Raw genomic sequence first — 18820 nt, 5'->3', positions numbered from 1 at the left:
TGAAATACACACAAATTGAAAGAAAAAATCGTATTTTTATGTCATTTAAAAATAACCACAATTACTAATAAGGTGGGTCTCTACAGATGTGTGTTTATATGGAAAGAATACCATGCTGTATTTTAATTTAGAAAAATAACTATGGCAAAGTAAGTAAATAATTAAGCCATTTATGCAAAAATATGATTTTGTATATGCAGAAAAATCAGACAGGACAGACTAAATCAGAGGTTCCCAAACTTTCTGAGTTCACAGCACCCTTAGCATCTCAGTAAAGTTTCCACAGGGTTCCTGGGCTAAAATAAATACCTAACAGCTACGTTTATTAAATAGCCAGGTCCAAACAACTTAATACACATTTATGTCCTAACAACTTAGTAGCTTTTGAAATACACAGAACTGAAATAAAACATCAAGCTTTTATGTCATTTTAAAATAACCACAATTACTACTAGGACGTGTACCTGTTAGGTCCTGCATAGCTACTAAGACTTTGGAATCACACTGGATCTCAAGAGCCTCATTTCAACCTATTCCAGGTTGATTTGGGCACAATACTTGCTTTTTATCACAGCAACTGCCTCAGAAGCCCAATTTGCAAAGATGAGATATCACTACAAAGAATGTCATGTGATCTAATGTTGAAACCATGAACTACCTTAACCTAGCAGTATCTATGCACTATGCTATGCAGATAAGCTGTGCATTATCAGACATTCATCACATCACTGAGATACCATCAAAATTTTGGAATGTCTGGTGGCAACCCTAGGTGTTCCCTGGGGCAGTCTGAATACCATGGCCTTCAACTATAAACATCAATTCTTCCTGGAAAATGAGATAGGATTGGAAGAAGAGAAACGTTTCATCTTTATGTACTTTGAATAGTTTGAACTTTTACTATTAAGCAGGTGTGACTTGTATACGGTTTCCCCATTTCAGGAAGAGAAGCCAGAAAATAGAACGAGTGAAAGCAAAAGTGAGAGGGAGAGAAAGGATAACGAACAGTCAGCCAGCCAAAGGGCAGAGGGGGCGAAACCACACACCACACCAGATTTGTCTGTGCATTTCTCTCTGCAGTTTTGAAAGTATTCCAAGTCCCTCCAGGCTTCCATTCCTCAACTCTTAAGTCTACACACCAGCGTCCCTTCGGGTGAGCTAATGAAGGGAAATACCATTACTGCCAGCTACTCCAGAAGCATAGTGCGATGAAAAGCACAGCTCCTGGGTTTCAGACCCAATTCTGTTGCACACTAGCTTTGTGACCTTGGGCAAGTTCATCCACTCCTCTGTGTCTCAATTTCCTCATCTGTTAAATAGTGAGCCTAATAGTGTCTTCTCGTGAAGATTCAATGTAAGGCGCTTAATGTGTGATGTGGCCAGTAACATAGTAACTGTTAGCTATTAACATTGTTGCTTTTGCTTCTGCCTAATATAAAATAAATAAATAAATAAATAAATAAATAAATAAATAAGCTGTGCCAACAGATTTCTCCAGCAATCAGAACCTGGAAATGGTGAGCAACTGTCCCAGGTACCTAACTTCCAAAGGGTCAGAGAAAAGTCCTAGGGAAGCCACCAAGGCTCCAAAACCAAATGAAATTTATATGGGGGCGAGGGCAGAGAAACTATGAGTAAGGAGAAATCAGTCTGGATGCTACCTGAGGGGTTTCTGCTGTATCAGTAAAAAGAGTCAAATTAAGATAGGGAATAATGCAATTTCAAGAGCTCATAATTTTTTTTCTACATCACCCTCCACTTTCAAACCTTAAAAGATTTTTTTTTTCTTTACCTCATTTCTATGTCCCATAAAGCGATGTCATCGCTGACCCAGGGATTCGAAGGCTCAGCTGGCGTTATCAAAGGATCATATTCCACATACTGTTCTGTGTAAGCAATTAAGCTGCAGGAGGGAAGCCGAGCAAAGATTGTCACCAATGTCTTAAAGAAACTTACTTGTTTTTACATGCACATTATAGAAGTCATATAATTCCAAATTAAAGAGAAACACATGACCTGCGCGCTTACTTTTTTCTCTAAGCTCTCTGAATCAAAGATTTTGATTAATTCTTCTGCAAACACAACATTGATTTTCATCTACAATTTTTTATTTAAAAATTTTTTTTTACATGGGCAGGCACCGGGAACTGAGCCCGGGTCTCCGGCATGGCAGGCGAGAACTCTGCCACTGAGCCACTGTGGCTGCCCTACAATTATTTTTTTAAAATAAGGAAAATATGTCAATTGAAAAAAAAAGTTGTGGTCTTGAGCATGAAACATGCCACTTTGAACACACTGATTGACTGAAAAACCTAGAACATCACTGTAAAGATATTAATCACTGTTGGCCTTCAGCAATGCGTGGATGTAGCTTTACTGTGGCTTCTCCAAAAATGCTTTGCAGCCCCTGCTGGTCCAAGTCTCAAAGCAGAAGTCATTCCCATAACAGGAACCTTTAACAACAAGTTGTTTTGGTGGATCACAGCTCCCAAGTAGTCAGTTTTAGCTTTGCAGTTTTTAACTTCACTACCTTTTCTATTCAAATCTCTCAGGTCGCCTTCACCCATACACAGTATAAATTCAAAGGTAGCAAAGTCTTCTTTAGTAACTTCCAGACAATGTGATTCATAGGAGTATTGCCTCATGCAATTTTGTCTTCGATGATCAAGAGAGTTTACTGTCTCATAATAGGATGATGCAGCACTGTTTATCCTCCAGTCACTTGAAATACTTTGATCAGTTGCAAGTTTTCTGAAAACTTCTTCTGCAGTGGGTGACCACAAATATTGCCCAGACATACAAACAGCACCAACTCACGCAGCTGCGCTGCCATCTTCTCCAGTGCTAAAAGAGGCACAGGGTGAGCCTTACCTGGTCTTTGCATTGGGTTGTGTCAGGGGTCCCCAAGAGCACCCCCAGGTTCAGTGATTAGCTAGGAAGACTCACAGAATTCGGCATATACTCCTATTCATGGGTATGTTTTATTACAGTGAAGGAAGTAAAACACAAATCAGCAAAGGGAAAAGATACCTCAGGCGAAACGGCGCCAGCGTCCAAGGATCCTCTCCCAGTGGAGTCACTCAGGACACATTTAATTCCTCCACTGTTAAATTGTGCCAGCACATCTGAAATATCATTAGAGACTCCCCAAAGTTTTTACTGGGGGCTGGTTCCACAGGCAACTTCTGCCTTGCATGTGCCAAAATTCCAGACTCCCAACAGGAAAGCAGTGTTCAGCACCAAACCCCTTGTTTGTACAAGCAGTGTAGGCACAGTGAGCCACTCTTATCAGTTAGGGACAAGTGGGGACACTCCTGAAATTCAAGTTCCCAGATGCCGGCCAAGGGCTGACCCTGCAAGCAGGCCTTTCCAAGGAGAGCAGTCTCAGGCCAGCTGGGTAGACTTTCTACCAGGGTCCAGCCCTCCAAACAAACTTCATAGGATGCATTCCAAGGCAGACTGCAAAACTGCAACTCCACATCTAGTCTCCCTTTCTTCCCTAAAAACAGACTAACAACATGCCTAGCTAGAGCATGTTGAACATGGAAGCCATTTGCTAAGGAGGGAGAAGCAGAGGGAGAGAAAGAGCCTGGGGCCCCAGAGACTCCTTGGAGCCTTCACCCAGGCCCTGAGTCCACTGCTGGGCTTCTTCTTCAAACAAACACTGATCAGGTTGGGCTGTGATTAGCAGTAAAACTCAATTCTTAAGTCGTACAAAATGCATCTTTAAAAAAAAAACAACAAAACGAAAGCCTGCTTTACTCTAAATATTGCCAGACTTCTCTGAATTTAAAGAAACTTGCTTTCTGCAGGACAGTTCATGGGAATGCAGCAAACTCAACTCCAGCAGGCAGCAACCTACTTCCAGAAAGACTGTTTAAAGTGCTTTTGCAAGTTGGATGGGTGGAATTCAGAGAATCTTTTTTTCCCAGAGAAACAGCATTATCAACTACATTTAGGTTGTTAGATTAACCCACAAAGGCCTATTTAGGTCATGATTTAGCTAAACTATAGGAATCACTGGAGCTCTAGGCTGCTCTGGGCCCCAAAATGTCCTGAACCTTCAAGATATTCATTCTGTGGCCCTGAGTCATGGGGCAGCCCAGGCACTAGCTCAGAGGCAGGGCTAGCCACAGTGGTGCATCTGGCTCCAAAAGGGCAGAGGGAGACCACTAGCAGCTGTCTCTACTGGTTGGTTAGAAAGGAACATTGTGGGGAAAGAAGGTAGTCTCAGAGCAAGCAATTAGGGCAAAGTGTCTTACACAAGGAGGAAACAATCAGGCATATTAATAGGCGTATCTGAAGATCTTTTTATTCATAAATACCAACTCCAAGTTGAGTAAACTTGGAGCCATATCTATATTCCCAACACACAATCTCAAAGAGACTGAACTTTGAGAACGAGAGGTCCAGAAACTGAAGGGCCTTCCAAGAAGGGACACAAGAAGCCAGGATGAAGCCCACAGAAACTTAAAAGGGCTCACGAACTGGAAGAAGTGGGCACATTGTAGGCAGAGGTGGTGGGTGGGCTGAGAACAGAAGGACTGTTTGAGTCTGCGTAAAATGCAGTCAGATCCAGGGGTCCATTCCCACTGCATAGAGCCAGAAAACCCTTCCCACCTCATTCAGGAGATATCAAGATTCATCCAGAGCAGAGGAGGGGGATATGGCACTGGATTAAGTGGGAATCTTTATTCTGAATAAGCACCCCAAATCGCTGTCACCACTCAGCTCCCAGAATTCCGACAGCCAAAGGCCCACTCCCAATTGTGAGACCAGAGAACCCTTTTCTGGAGAAATTGACCTAGTAATTCTGGCTCATAGAAAGATAAATTTGTAGAGTCTGTTCTGTTCACCTGATGTTGCCATTGCATGTAAGAAACAGTTGAAATGCTACACGGTTACTTTCGACAAATCAAACTGTTTTCATCTGTCTTTGTTCTGTTCTCATTATGAACATATTTTTAATTCTTGCAGTCATAGCATACAAATGCATTTTATCTTTTTCCCCTGCACTTAACTCTTTTTCTAAAGCTTGGTGCATTTTTTTTCCCTCTGGTTAGGCTGGCCTCACTGATACTGGTCCAAATCTGCTTGTGTATCATCCTCCAAAATAGAATAGGATCTCCTAAGGTCTCCTGCTACAATGGCGAATTAAGCCACAATGCCACCCAGCTGCCAGCTCAGCATTCCCAACTGGAGCGCTTATTTTTATTTTTATTTTATTATGAAGACTTTTAAATCCTGACAGATCATAAAAGGTCAACATATTATAAGCACTTTTTCTTGAAGGCAATTCAGTGTTTTTTCTTTTTATTTATTGTAATTTAAGGGCTACATACTCTATTTTAAACTAATTTTAATTTTTATCAAAATACATGAAGCTAGTTAAAAATTAAAGCATAACTAAAAGATTTGACATACAGGAAAAGACAAAAAAACCCACACAACTGTTTTCTCCCTTATTCCTTTTCACAGAGGCAGTCATTTCTATCCTGTGTATTTCTTGTAGCATTTACTTTCATATTTCTCAAATATATGCTTTTATAGCTGTCTTGATTTATCAATTTAAGACAAGGACTTAACTCTAGTCAGCAGTACCCACCTACCCCCACATACCTTTCCTCTCACGATCCTCCAAATAGTCAAATAATTTTTATCAAACCAATAGTCATTGTACATATTCTTAAATGAATAAAAAAAATTAGTTTCCTACTTAGCTAAGTAGTAGTAACATCTAGTAATAATTTTTCCACATTTGAACACATCAGATTATCTGTCAATTCTGTCCCCCGCCCCCTAGAACTCCTCTACCCCAAAGTCTTCAGTGTTCTTGCTCCAGTCTGGATTGCTTGCTCTCTAGGCTTATTACAAAACCACTAGCCTGAGACTTCCTTCACGTCTGTGTGGGAGCCTCTGTTACCTGGATTTCACTGTCTCTTGGCTTTACACCTTGGTTGTGTTGAAGCACATCCTTTAGTATTTCCCTAAGAAAGTAGAGACGAGAGCTAAATATTTCCAGAACTTTCAGTCTGAAAATATTTTTAGTTTATCTTTATACTTGACTGATAGTGCTGGCCATAGAATCCCTAGGTTCAAAAATCATCTTCTTTTAGATTTTGAAGGCATTGCTCCACTGATTTTTTTCTTACTTGTGTTTGTTAGCATCCTGTGTTACTAGAAGAAGTTTACACCTGTTTTGATTCTTGTTTTTTTGTTCAGTTTCTTTTCTCTCTGGAAACTTAGAATCTTCTTTTTATTACTGTCATGTTCTGAAATTTCACCATGGGCCTTGCTGGTTATTTTTATTCACTGTGTTTGGGACAACGTGCAATAGACCAAAAAAAAAAGAAAAAAGAATTCCCAGAAATCCTATATATATATATATATTTGCTAATTTCATTCCCTTCATTTCCTCTGTTTTCTCTTTCTATAATTATTTTTCATTACACATTGGACATCCTGAAGTGATAATCTAAGTTTTCCCTCCTTTTTTCCATTTCCTTGTCCTTTCTGTTTCACTTTTTAATTTGGGCTATTCCATTCATTTCCCTTGATTATTTCTTTATCATGATATCTTACTCTTGTATTGCTCTTGTATTTTATGAGATATCTTCTCATATTTCAAGAGGATATTATACTTATATTTTTAAGTTTCTTAAATTGTTTTTAGGTCTTCTAAGTTCGTTTTTGTTTGTTTCAGTCATACCCCTTCACATTGGGGGCTCTGCTTCGTGCCTGGAAAATCTTTGGACATACATCTGGAGGCTCCGAGTGTATGGACAGGACTTGTCAACAGATGGGCTTCAATGTCAGGTCACGGAGTGGCTCACCAGCCTTTTCATGGGAAGTCCAAATAATATAGGTCTGGAGTTTTTCCTCTGGGGACCTCTATTTTTCTCTAGAGCAGAGATCGGCAAACTTTTTCTATAAGACCCAGATAGTAAACATTTTAGGCTTTGTGGATCAGATGTTATCTGTTGCAACCATTCAGCTCTGCTGTTGTAGCACAACAGTATGTTAATAAATCAGTGTGACTATGTTACAATAGAGTGTTATTTATAAAACCAGGGAGTAAGTGGATTTGGCCCATGGGTTATAATTTGCCCACCCTGCTTTAGAGTAAATCCTTCCGTCTGCTGTCTGTGGGCATATATGCCTGGCTCCTGGAGGGCTGAGGGCAGGCAGCTGGGGAGCAGGCTGAGGGTCCCACAGCTCAGAAGGTAAGCCTTCCATTCATCCTCTTGTTTTCAGCCAGCCACTCCTGACCTCTCTTGTGCCCAAGTTCAGACTTTCTTTGGCTTGATTTCTCCCAGGAATAAACTGCCCATCTCTTGTGGTGGTGGTGGGTGGGGAGAGGTCTTCTCTTAGCCGAAGAGTGTGGCAGGGGATCTTGGTATCTCCAAATTCAGACTTTGTCCATCCCTTTGGCATTAGTCCCATGCCACACTCTTGCCTTCCATGGTCGCTGGTGCCTTCAAGAGTTAAGGGCAGATTTTGTTGGGGGAAGCTGGCTCATTTTGCAATAATATTCCTCCCCCCATCAATCAGCCATAACTCCTACCAGTGAATTGTAAAGCATGATCAATTGTAAATCACGAGCAAGTCACTTAAGGCTGAGAAAGTGAAGTGGCTCAAACTCATGCAAAGGGTGGTCCAAGGTTTTCATGTTCTTCACTCTGTTAAGTATTTTCCACTCCCTGTCAACTTTCTTTTTTTTTTAAATTAAATTTTGAAATATTTCAGGCATACAGAAAGGTGTAAAAATGATAAGAACATCATCCTTGTATGCACTGCCCCATTAAAAAATCAAACACTACAGAGACAGAGGTTGTGGTTGTGCTCCCTGCTTTTATGGGCTTTCTATCTTCAAAAAATGTGTTGAAGTTGTTAATGCATTATCACTTCCTCTCCTGTTCTCTTTGACCTTGTGAATCCACACTATTTCTATTTCTTTACTGACATTTTGCTTTTGGGGTGGGTGAGAAACATATGCCCACCATATTCTCTTAAGTCCATTTATTATCATTTACTTATTAATTCTTTTATATTTAACATTTAGACTCTTTGTTTTTTTCGCATGGGCAGGCACCAGGAATCGAACCCGGGTCTCCGGCATGGCAGGCGAGAACTCTGCCACTGAGCCACCGTGGCCCGCCCTAGAATCTTTTTTTTCTTAAATATATGTAGTGCTATAGTAAAACAGCATTATTCACACAGTTTTTCCTTTTTGGAGGGTTATTTGTTTAGAACTGACATCCCATAAATGGAATTATTGGGCCAAAAGGTATGAATATTTGTATGCTAATCGATCCACAATAAATCACTTTTTCCCCCAGGTTGAGTGTCACCAATCTCCTCGGCAGTGGCAAAATCAGCCATAACTCCCACCAGTGAATTGTAAAGCATGGCCAATTGTAAATCATGAGCAATTCACTTAACACTGAGAAACTGAAGCTGCTCAAGCTTATGCAAAAGGTGGTCCAAGGGCACAGCATCGTGTCACCAGAGAGCTGCTTAGAAATGCAGAACCCCAGGCCCCACCCCTGCCTCTGAATCAGAACCTGCATTTTAATAAAGTCCCAGGTGATTCATATGCACATGGAAGTTTGAGAAGCATCACATCTTATTCCTCAGTTTTCTGAGGGGCTTAGTACATACATTGTTTTATTTATCAAACCAAAATGAGGGAGCTTCTGATGCTTTTGGTTTTAAGGATGGCAGCAGATTTCCTAGCACCTCCCAGCCTCCTCACTGCCCCAGGTGTGGGCTGTCACCCAGTGGGAGAGAAGGAGCAATGGGCCAAGATGAAAATACTTGGTTCAATTCTTGCACACGTCATTTTACTGACCTTTGCCAGGCTATGTTATTGCCTTGCTGAGCGTGCTGGTTTGAAGCTGTTCTGTACTCCAGAAAAGGCCATGTTCTTTCAATCCAGTCCTGTGAATGTAGACCTATTGTGGGTGGGACCTTTTGGTTAGGTTCTTTCTATTGGGATGTGATTCAGCCCATTCACGGTGGGTCCTAATCCTTTGTATCGGAGTCCTTTATGAGACAATAAATTGTTCACACAGTTTTCCCTTTATGGGGGGTTATTTGTTTAGAACCGACATGCCATAAATGGAGTCCAAAGAGAAGCACCCAGAGAAGTTTGGAGAGAGCTGAGAGAGAAAAGCCCCGGAAATGCTAAGAGAGGGCCCACAGAAGCTCAGTGAGGAGGCCACTGGAACCAGGAGCTGAAAGCAACAAAACTCAGGAATGAAGGATCAGCAGAAGTAGCCAGTGCTTTGCTATCTAACAAAGGAACTCTGGATGCCAGTGGCCTTTCTTCAGAGAAGGTATTGCCCTGTTAGTGCCTTAATTAGGACATTTGCATGGCCTCAGAACTGTAAATTTGTAAACTAGTAAATCCCTGTTGTAAAAGCCAACCCATTTCTGGTATATTGGATTCCAGCAGCTTTAGCAAACCAAAACGTTGAGCTCTCGGGACCACTGGACAAAATATGGGAAAGCATTTTAAAAGAGTCTTCAGAATAGCCTACCAATGTAAGCTGTGATTGAAACCAACATCCATAACGGAGGTACATTCTCTGTCCTGTCAATCTCCTACAAATCATGTGTGTTGACACGGCAAGGTGTCATCAGTAAGAGCTCTAAGCCCAGCAGAGCAAGGCTGAACCCACAAGGGGTCACTAAGAAAGAACTGTGGCAGGAATCAGAGCTGTGACAGCACCACAGGGAACCCCCTTTGCCACCTGGGTTAATTTCATTCTTCCTGAAAGAAATGGGGTTGCACTTGAGGAATGTAGCAGTTTCTAGGGAGAATCCTCCCTTGCCTCTTCCAGCTTCTGGTGACTCCAGACATTCCTTGGCCTGTGGCTGCATCACTGTACTCCCTGCTTCTGTCTTCACATGGCCTTCTCCTCGGTGTCTTTGTCATTCCTTCCTCTGTCTCTTAGAAGGATATGTCATTGGATTTAAGGCTCCTGAATTATCCTGAATATTCTCATCTTTAGAGGCTTAACTTAATTATAGTTGTAAAGGCCTTTTCTTCCTGAATAAGTTCATGCTCACAGGTTCTAGGAGTTAGGACACGCACATCTCATTTTTGGGGCCCACGTCTCAACTCTCTACAAAGAACAATAAAGAACAAGCAGGCTGTGAGGGTAGGGGGTTGGGAAATAGTTGCCCACCTCATCCCTTTGCTCAGATCAGCACAAAGGCCGGCAGCAGATAAGTTAAGTTCTTTTCAAGGGATGATGGGCCATACGGAGGCACTCTAGTGTCCAGTCATGATGAGGTGGTGGGGGCCTTCTTGATTTGGGCATCTGTAGCGGTCTCGAATTCTGAGGTGATGAGTACAGTCCAAGGGCTTTGATTAACCATCACCCCTTTCTCCTCCAGGACACCTACCCAGCCATTCCAATTTATTTTACTTCTTATCTCAAATAAAAGATGCTCACCTGAGCAGTCCAAGACAGAAAGGGGACATTCAAAAGGATACAAATGAAAATCAAAAATGCTGGGAGTAGAGGAATTTGGTGAGGACTTAAACAAACACTCAGAGCCTTATCTTGGGACCGGAGGAGCAGGGCAGCATTTAGGTAACTGAGGTGGTGTATACTGACACAGACAGAAACGAAGCTCTTGGGCTTATGGAAAACCACTGACTGTGACTAGTGGGAGAAACCGGACATCCATGCACTGTGAAAGCTGCCCTTGCCCCAGCTGCGCCCCTGTTCACACAGGGACAGGGAACAATCTCCATCCATCTCCACTGCTAGCAGCATGGACGGAAACACTTAAAAAAAATGCTGAATTTTTAAAGCTGTTGCGGCTCTTGTTTGTATCCCAGATGCAGATTTCATGACCACATATCATGGTATGTGGGTGGTATAGCAAAGGAGCATTTTCTTAATAACAATAAGTATTCTATATTCTCATTAATAAAAATAAAACTGATGGGAGACTGGTCTAAGATCTTTTTCTTTTGAACTTAGTAATATTACTGCAACCTGGGAAGGCATAAAAGTATATAGTGCAGCAACCCTAGGAAAATATCAAAATGAGTATTGCTGCAGCACTAGGAAGGCATAAAATAGGCATAGAAATAATGAAGCCAATGACACTCATGGTGTTGATACTTTAGGCTAGGTTTAACAGGATAAACAGCAGAAAGTTTGGTAATGTATCTCGTCATGCTGTGTCTTCTCAGGTGTTTGAAATGTTCAAAGGAATCGCTCTCTTATTATTTTTTTGCCTGGGCAGGCTCCGGGAATTGAACCCAGGGCTCCAGCATGGCAGGTGAGAATTCTGCCACTGAGCCAGAATTTGGGAGTTTAAATTTCAGAATTTTTAAGGAAAAATGGTTTCCAAAGTTTTCATTTTTTAGATATATGTTTAGAAATTTAAGTACAAATTTCAAGTGCAAATAACTGTGGATATGCTTCTTCTTGACAAATGTTTTTAAGTCCCCATGTCATTAAAGCATCTAAAACAGACACATGCTCATGCAGTGGCAAAACCAAGCTCAAGGGCCCCACGGGCCCATGTAGTCAGGATGATAGACCCTCAGCATCTTCTTGTGCCCTTAGGACCTTCTTGCCCCTAGACTACGTTCAGGAGAGCAGGGGTTGGCTGACTGGCCCCCCTCTTAGTCGCAGCACTTCTCCACCTTCCCCCCCAGGGCTGCTGTCTTCCCCATCCTGGGCAGCCAGAACTGCTCATCCCTCACCAGCCACCATGGCCAGAAGGTGGTACATATCTTGCTTTTCCCTCCTCTTGTGGCTCCTTTCCTCTCCAAAGAGCACAGCTCCCTTCTCACACCCCATCCTAAGAATCTCATCTCCGTTTAGCTACCCATTCCTGCAGAGTCAAGGGGAATGCGGGGGTTGGCTACAGAAGGTGGGACCTCCTTAACTAGTTCATTACGACTTATGGGGATTATGTATCAGAAATTGACTTCCCCAGTGTAAAACACAGGGACAGAAAAACAAAATGTCATCCCACCTCTTGCCCTTCCTCAGATTTTTTGGAAACGGGCTAGTTTTTGTTATTGTTGTTTACTTGTTTGAAGTCAGATCCCTCCCCTGTTCACAATTCATTTGCCCCTTTGCCTGGCCACACCTCCAGCCTGGGAAGGAGGGATCAGCCAGCCCTGTCATGTGTGGCAATGGGTGATTCTCAGATGAAGTCCTGAAATGAGCACCTGGGGTGGTGGGAGAGCAGGGGCAGTTCAGGAGGGGCTGAATTTCAGGAGAAACCTGCACTTTCAGGCTGCCCATTGCCATGTGAAAGGGAACGAAGCAACTGTCCGCTGACCAGCCTAAGACAGCAGAATCTTAAAAGGTCAGAGAGCAACTAAGGAAATGGGCAGTGGTATGTGATGACTCAGGCTGTAATGAAACACAGCCAGGTCTCCTTCAGAGAGAATATCTTCAGAGGAATGGGTGGTGGAAAACTGGTCAGATTTAATTGTGATGTTGGCTCAAGAAAATGTGGTCAGAACCCAAGAGAAAATGTAACTGTGCAAGATAGGAGGCACAAGATATGGCCATGTCGCAGGCATTAAGAATGAATGGAGCTGTTGCTGTGACCTGTTCCCACATCCCGCCTTCTCAGAGTAGGGTCCAGGTGGACATGGAAAACATACCACGGAGGGACACAGGAAGTGAGGGGTAAGAACTTCTGCAGAAATGCCTGACAATCTCAACAAAGGCAACTGAGCTAAAACCAACTAACCAATCAGCCAGTGTCGAATGAAGGGTGCTATTGGTCGGAAGGGAAATTTATTGTACCGAAAGAGGGAAATCTATTTCATTAAGTTGTAATTACTAAAAGTGAGAGGCATTGTAAAGGAAAGTGTAAAATCATATGGGTATGTGCATTATGAATATTATATTTTTTTTTTTTTTTTTTTTTTTTTTTTTTTTTAGAGAGAGGGAGGAAAGGAAGGAAAGACAGAGAAGGAAGGAAGGATGGAAGGAAGGAAGGGAGGAAGAAAGGGAAACATTTTTAAACATTTTCTTGTTTTATTATATTTTGTTTGTTTGTTTGTTTTTTACATGGGCTGGGGCCGGGAATCGAACCGGGGTCCTCCGGCACGGCAGGCAAGCACTCTTGCCCGCTGAGCCATCGCGGCCCGCCCATGAATATTATATTTTGTTGATAAAAGTGAAAAGGATTGACTCATCAGAATTAGGCATACATGTCTTGGGGCTACAAGAATCCCTGATAAGCAAGATACTTGGCGATGCAGGTCCATTAAAGGGGAAAAGAATAGGTAATTGCTCTTGTGATTCTAAGAGAAAAGGAGAGATTGGGGTGATATATTAGTTCCATATGGTTGCTGTAACAAATTACCCACAAATTCAGTGGCTTAAAGCAGCACAAATTTATTATCTTATAGTTCTGGAGAACGAAAGTCTGAAATGAGACTCCCTGGGTGAAAATCAAGGTATCAGGGTTCCATTCTTTCTAGGGGCTCTAGGGGAGAATGTTTCCTTGCCTTTTCTAGCTTCTAGAGGCTGCCTGGATTCCTGGGCTCATGGCTGTCTTTCACTTTCAATGCCAGCAATGGCTGGTGGAGTTTTTCTCATGCTGCATTACTCTGACCCTGACTTCTTTCTCCCTCTTCCACATTTAAGGATACTTGAACCCACCCAGGTAATCTTGATATTTTAAGGTCAGCTCATGAGCAGCCTTAATTCTATCGAAATTTTAATTCCCCTTTCCCCTGTAATATAACATATTCACAGCTTCCAGGGTTTAGGCTGTGGACTTTCTGAAGGGCCATTACTGTGCCTACCACAGGGAGAGTCGGAAAGGGGTTTGTGCAGGAGGCAGAGAATAAAGTCACCTGAAGGAGAGTGTGGAAGCAGATAAAAGGCATATACAAGGCCTGCATGGACTCCTTGGGGATGGCGCCAACAGGTTTTCTTTCACTGTCAATGTCAAGGTGAATGAATGAATCTATGCTCCTTCGTTTGTGCTATTTGCCTTCACTGCTGCATAGAAAGGACAGGAGACGGAAAAATGCATTCTCTTGGGGGTTCTTATCGGTGGCTTGGGTTTTTAAGACTCTGCTGCCTCTACTGCTCTCCTAGCTTCTTACCACTGCCAGATGGGGTTGAGCCCTCCCAGAGAAAGTGGCACAGAGGGTCAACTTCCAACTAGGGTAGCAGACGACTGAGGGGAGGGGGAAGAATACCCCACACTGGGTAGAGAGAGAAAATGACCTCCTTTACCTCTTCGCTTCATCAGATTGTGAAGAAAGAATGCAAAGAGTGGAAGTACAGACCATTTGCCATTTTTCTTGCTCCCTCCTCTCTCTCATTTGAGCTGGAGGTGTCTTAACGCTCAGAAGCAGGAGCTTCCAAAGTGAAACCAGAGGAAAGAAACAAAGAGTTGGCTACTTAGAAAAAGATCTGAGCCTAATGCAGAGAGATTAAAAGGCCTTTGGGTTTGATTTGAGATTGTCAAGCCCCATATCTTAGGTATGAAAGGAGGCGCAAATGGAGACAGAAGCCCCTTCCAGAAATATGGCAAGTGTATTTGGCAGCATTTACCCTTGTGCTATGTCTTTTGGGAATCTGAAAGAAATAGATGGGGCTCCTGAAAGGTGGAGGTCACCAAATGGGCAGCTGGTTCAGAGGACATTTCTTGGATTTTGCACCCTGACATGTTCACAAGGCTACTTTAGGAGCTACATAAGCCCTGCCCCTTGGCCATGGTTGATTTGTCCTGGAATGGACACCTGACCCAAACTGAACTAACATGCTGTGTCTCCAGATTCAGCAGTAGAAGCTATGTACTTACAAAGTACAGGGTCTGGAAGCAGTCAGGTTTTCTAACACAGGTCAGGAAAAATCCAGTCTGGATTGGGAGAGAATGAGGCCAGCCAGGAAAGTGAAACAGGACCAGAGATGAAGAAGACTTGAAGGTGTTTGAGGCTAAGCGCCAGCTTTTCCTGAGGCTTAGTGGTATCTCTGCTCTTCCCAAAGGTCAAGAATTTTCCTCCAGCCTTTTCTTATATTCTGTGAGCCAATCTATGCCTCTTTTTTGCTGAGCTGGGTTCAAGCTAGGGTTTTACACCTGACAACCAAGCAAATACAGTTGAAAAGGGGATGAAGGCTATCTGAGTATGAAGGCAAGTTCATCTAGGCAGCACTTTTGGCATTTGTCAGAGAGACTCCTCCTCCCCAGAACATGGGCTTCTTTGCAGTTGACCAAGAACAAGATGATCAGAATCTTAGGACACTGAAAGGCAATGAAAAGGCCAGGCCGGCAATGAAAGAGGTGGCAGTGGTCAATACAGAGCACTATTTTAGTCCAAGGTCAATACCAACAACCACAGAAAGATGTCGTCTAGGATAGGGAAAGCAAAAAGAGAGAGAACAAAAGGGGAGGAACTGCAAGCCAAGCCACAAGTCCGGTGTGTAAAGAGCTTTGTTCCATGCCCAGCACTGAAGCAACAACAGTCCACAGATGATTGGATGCCGGTGGCACACAAACAGAAATCGGGAGGAGATGGAAAAAAAGATAAATCTAGGAAATCTAGAAGTCCATTAGGAAGAATGTTTCACATTGCACAGCATTAAAACTTGTCTTCTCAACTCTTATTCTTTCTGATTAGTATATAGTTTTGATTTATCTTATGAAAAATTCTCCCATCATTAGAAGACATACCAACCTTTAGTAAACATGCTACCCACCATCACCTGAGGCTTTGAACTGGTTCTTGGGGAGTGAAAGTAGAGCTGGCTGGTTTGTCCTATACCCCCTCCCCCATCTCCCTATTATAGTAAGTGGCAAGAATCAACCAAATAGTTTTTTTACCAAATAATTTTTCAGCACCTATTGGTGTCATTGCATAACAAACAGCTTTCCGAATCTCAGGAAGATGGACTGTGGGTTAACATCAAGCCCCCAGTTTCTAACTACATTAACCAGTCATGGGGCAGGGTTATTAATACAAAACCTTCCCAATTTTCCCAACTTAGGTTCTACTTTTGATAAATCTGCTGAAATAGGATATAATAAAAGGAACTAGAGAACTTTTACTCTAGTCACTTGCAAAAGTCTGACAAAAATGTTTCAGATTCATCCTCACTCCCTTTATAAACAAAAAGGGCTCAGAATTTTGCTACGAATTGCATGGCGTGTAGCAAAAAAATAAAATAGGGCAGGTGCCTAGGAAAGAATTCTAAGACGAAGGGCATGTATGGAATTTGGTTTATAGAACTGGCGGGGAAGAAGATGAAGATACCTGCTAGGCGCCTGGGAAGGGGATGGTGAAATGTGGCTTATGACTACGGGAAACTATTATTCAAGAGGAAAGCATAGCATTTAAAGCATTGTGGGATGGTTACCATCATTCCTACTTTAGAAATACAATAAAAATGTGCTAAAGGACTCATTGTGAAATCAGGGCCTCTAAATGAGAAGGAAACCCAGAAACTGAATGTGAAATGGGGTTGAATAGGAGAGTATGTTTGCATCCTCACCTTTGGGATATGCAGTTTTTAAACTATGATACACAAAAGGGAACTGGATTGGAAGAGAATCTGATTAGAAAGGAAAATTGAAAAGTAGACCAGCACTGCAGAGAGAAAAGAAGAACGTTTGGCTCACATTGTAATTAATATAAAATTTTTTTTTCCAGGTTGGAGAAGGTGGGGAAGAGAGAAAAAAAAAAAAAAGAATTGAATTGCAGGTGACTAGAGAAGAAATATTTCACAGGGTAATTGGGGATGAAAGAAGGCACATGCAAGTGAATTTTCTCAAAAAGAAAATATAGCAGGATAGGCCTTGAGGTCCCTTTTCTCCCCACACTACAGATTCCAGATCTTGGTCTGGATACAATCACCCTGGCTATAATATTATCTCTGGGTTTTGTTTTGTTTTGTTGTCACTTAAGATGGGCTGGGAGAAAGGAGAAGCAATAACTCCGGGGTGTGTTTTTATGAGTCACATAAAAGCAAAGTTGTAATGACCTCTTTGCCCCCTTTTTTCCTCCCCTGAAGCGATCATTAGATGTTAAGTTCACCTGACTGACTATCACCCTAGCAGGTTTTTAATAGACCCTCAGGGTGTCCTGTCCCTGGCTGTCTTATCTCGTTTCATTAATTACATTTCATGATTGCTGAGGGTCAGGACGCAGAGAAGGAGCCAGCATCCAATTTCAGGGAGCTGCAGTGATCTCAGTGATGGGCAAGCAAGATGATAAAAAAAAAAAATCAATCCAGCAGTCAGCTGTGACACACACATGGCTCCTGATAATACGGTAAGGATGAGCAGAGTATAGAAGCAGACGTAAAATTGAACAACTTGCTCTCTCCTCGTGTGGGCATTGTGGGTGCCTGCAGCGACTGTGGCGTGGAGCAGCACTACTGATGGGGGAATGCTCCTGGGAAAGGTAACAAGACGTAGAAACTTTCCAGCCAATTTGGAAACAAAATGTGCAGATTCTTGCATTCTCAAAGTTGGTTGGTCAAAGGGCTGGAAGGTGTGGGTGAATAAAAGAGAATCCCAGGAGGGCAGCGTCCCAAAGAAGAGTAAGACCCCATTTATTTGGAAATGTCAACTATCCAGAGAACGTAGGTGAGAATAAGTAACCAAAAGGGTCTCTGAATAGAGTCTGCAGATGAAATAAATTCCATGCCCCAGGGCTCATTATCCATTATTTGGAAGAAGATGGCTCACGGAGAACACTCTGCTTTTGCTTTAGGCTCAAAGCTAATGAGCTTGATTCTCTGATTGCCTGATGTAGCAGATCAATTGCAAAACAGTCTCCAACTTTTCACTTATATCCACTCCTCTGCTGTATGATTTTGCAGCATGTCCCATTAACAGGTGGACTCTAGCTACCCCCCCACCCCCACCACCCCAGCCCTTGAATCTGTGCTGGCCTCTGAACTGCTTTGGCCAATAAAATGCAGCCCAGGTGACAGAGTACCAGTTCCAAGAGGCCTTGTGCACTTCTGCTCTCTCTCTCTTAGAATCCTGCTAGTCTGCTGTGAACAAGCTTATACCATCCTGCTAGAAGATGAGAGATCATGTGAAGGAGAGCCCAGTTGTCCCATCTGAGTCCCATCTGTCCCATCTGAACCAGCCAATAGCTAGCTGAAGCCAAACATGTGAGACAGCCCGGCCAAGATCAGCAGAGCTACCTGCTCAACCAACAGCTGCATCCAGACACATGCATGTACCCAATGGAGCCAGTTGGCACACTGACATGTGAGTGACAGTAAATGCCTATTATTTGAATCCACTGAGTTTTGCAGGTGCTTTGTTATACAGCGGTAGCTCATTGATATACCTCGTCTGCTGTAGATCAGAAATGGGGGTTGGTTAGAGATGGCGGGCTACTTGAGATGAGCATGTTGATAGGAAATCAGAAAAACATCCAACAACTGAAAACAGAAACAGGGACTCAAAGGACATAATAGCCTGAGGCCATCCAGGGAGGGGGCAATTTATAAAATCCTGATCCCCTGATAAGAGTTATAAAGCAGAGTATAGGAATCCTGACCATGGGTCATCCAGAAAAAACTAACTGAAACTAGTATCCCTTCTTTAAGAAGGAAAGTACATGCCCCATATTTAAGAAAGGTTTTCATTTACAGTAGTTAAAATAAACACTTAAGGTGCTAAGTGCTGTTTATCTGGAGAATTCACTTGCGTGTGCATGGACCATATTTTCTAAACCTTCTCAGATGGGCTGTTGTCCTGCTTCTGGGTGCAAAAGGCAGCCTGGGAAATGTAGTTTGACTGCCATAATGATGGCATTCTAGGGATCTCTAAGCAATCATGGGGATGA

At 42.6% G+C, this 18820-nt stretch overlaps 1 protein-coding gene and 1 long non-coding RNA gene across 17 annotated transcripts in view; one reads left to right on the top strand and one right to left on the bottom strand.

The window, feature by feature from the left end:
* LOC143651956 (uncharacterized) overlaps positions 1-2018 on the top strand; it is a 60905-nt gene extending 58887 nt beyond the window's left edge. Inside the window, exon 6 of the long non-coding RNA XR_013160346.1 lies at positions 1815-2018. This is a non-coding gene — a long non-coding RNA (uncharacterized LOC143651956). The remainder of the gene's footprint in view (positions 1-1814) is intronic.
* RGS6 (regulator of G protein signaling 6) overlaps positions 1-18820 on the bottom strand; it is a 658535-nt gene that overhangs the window by 62563 nt on the left and 577152 nt on the right. For all 16 annotated transcript variants that reach the window (XM_077122927.1, XM_077122919.1, XM_077122920.1 and 13 more), the window contains one exon: positions 1793-1903. In XM_077122927.1, the coding sequence (XP_076979042.1) occupies positions 1793-1903 (111 nt within the window). The remainder of the gene's footprint in view (positions 1-1792; positions 1904-18820) is intronic.

This window comes from Tamandua tetradactyla, chromosome 12, assembly GCF_023851605.1.
Source record: "Tamandua tetradactyla isolate mTamTet1 chromosome 12, mTamTet1.pri, whole genome shotgun sequence".
Lineage (NCBI taxonomy): Eukaryota > Metazoa > Chordata > Mammalia > Pilosa > Myrmecophagidae > Tamandua > Tamandua tetradactyla.
Note: the sequence above shows the minus strand (reverse complement) of the source record. Positions and strands in the feature narration are given on the sequence as shown.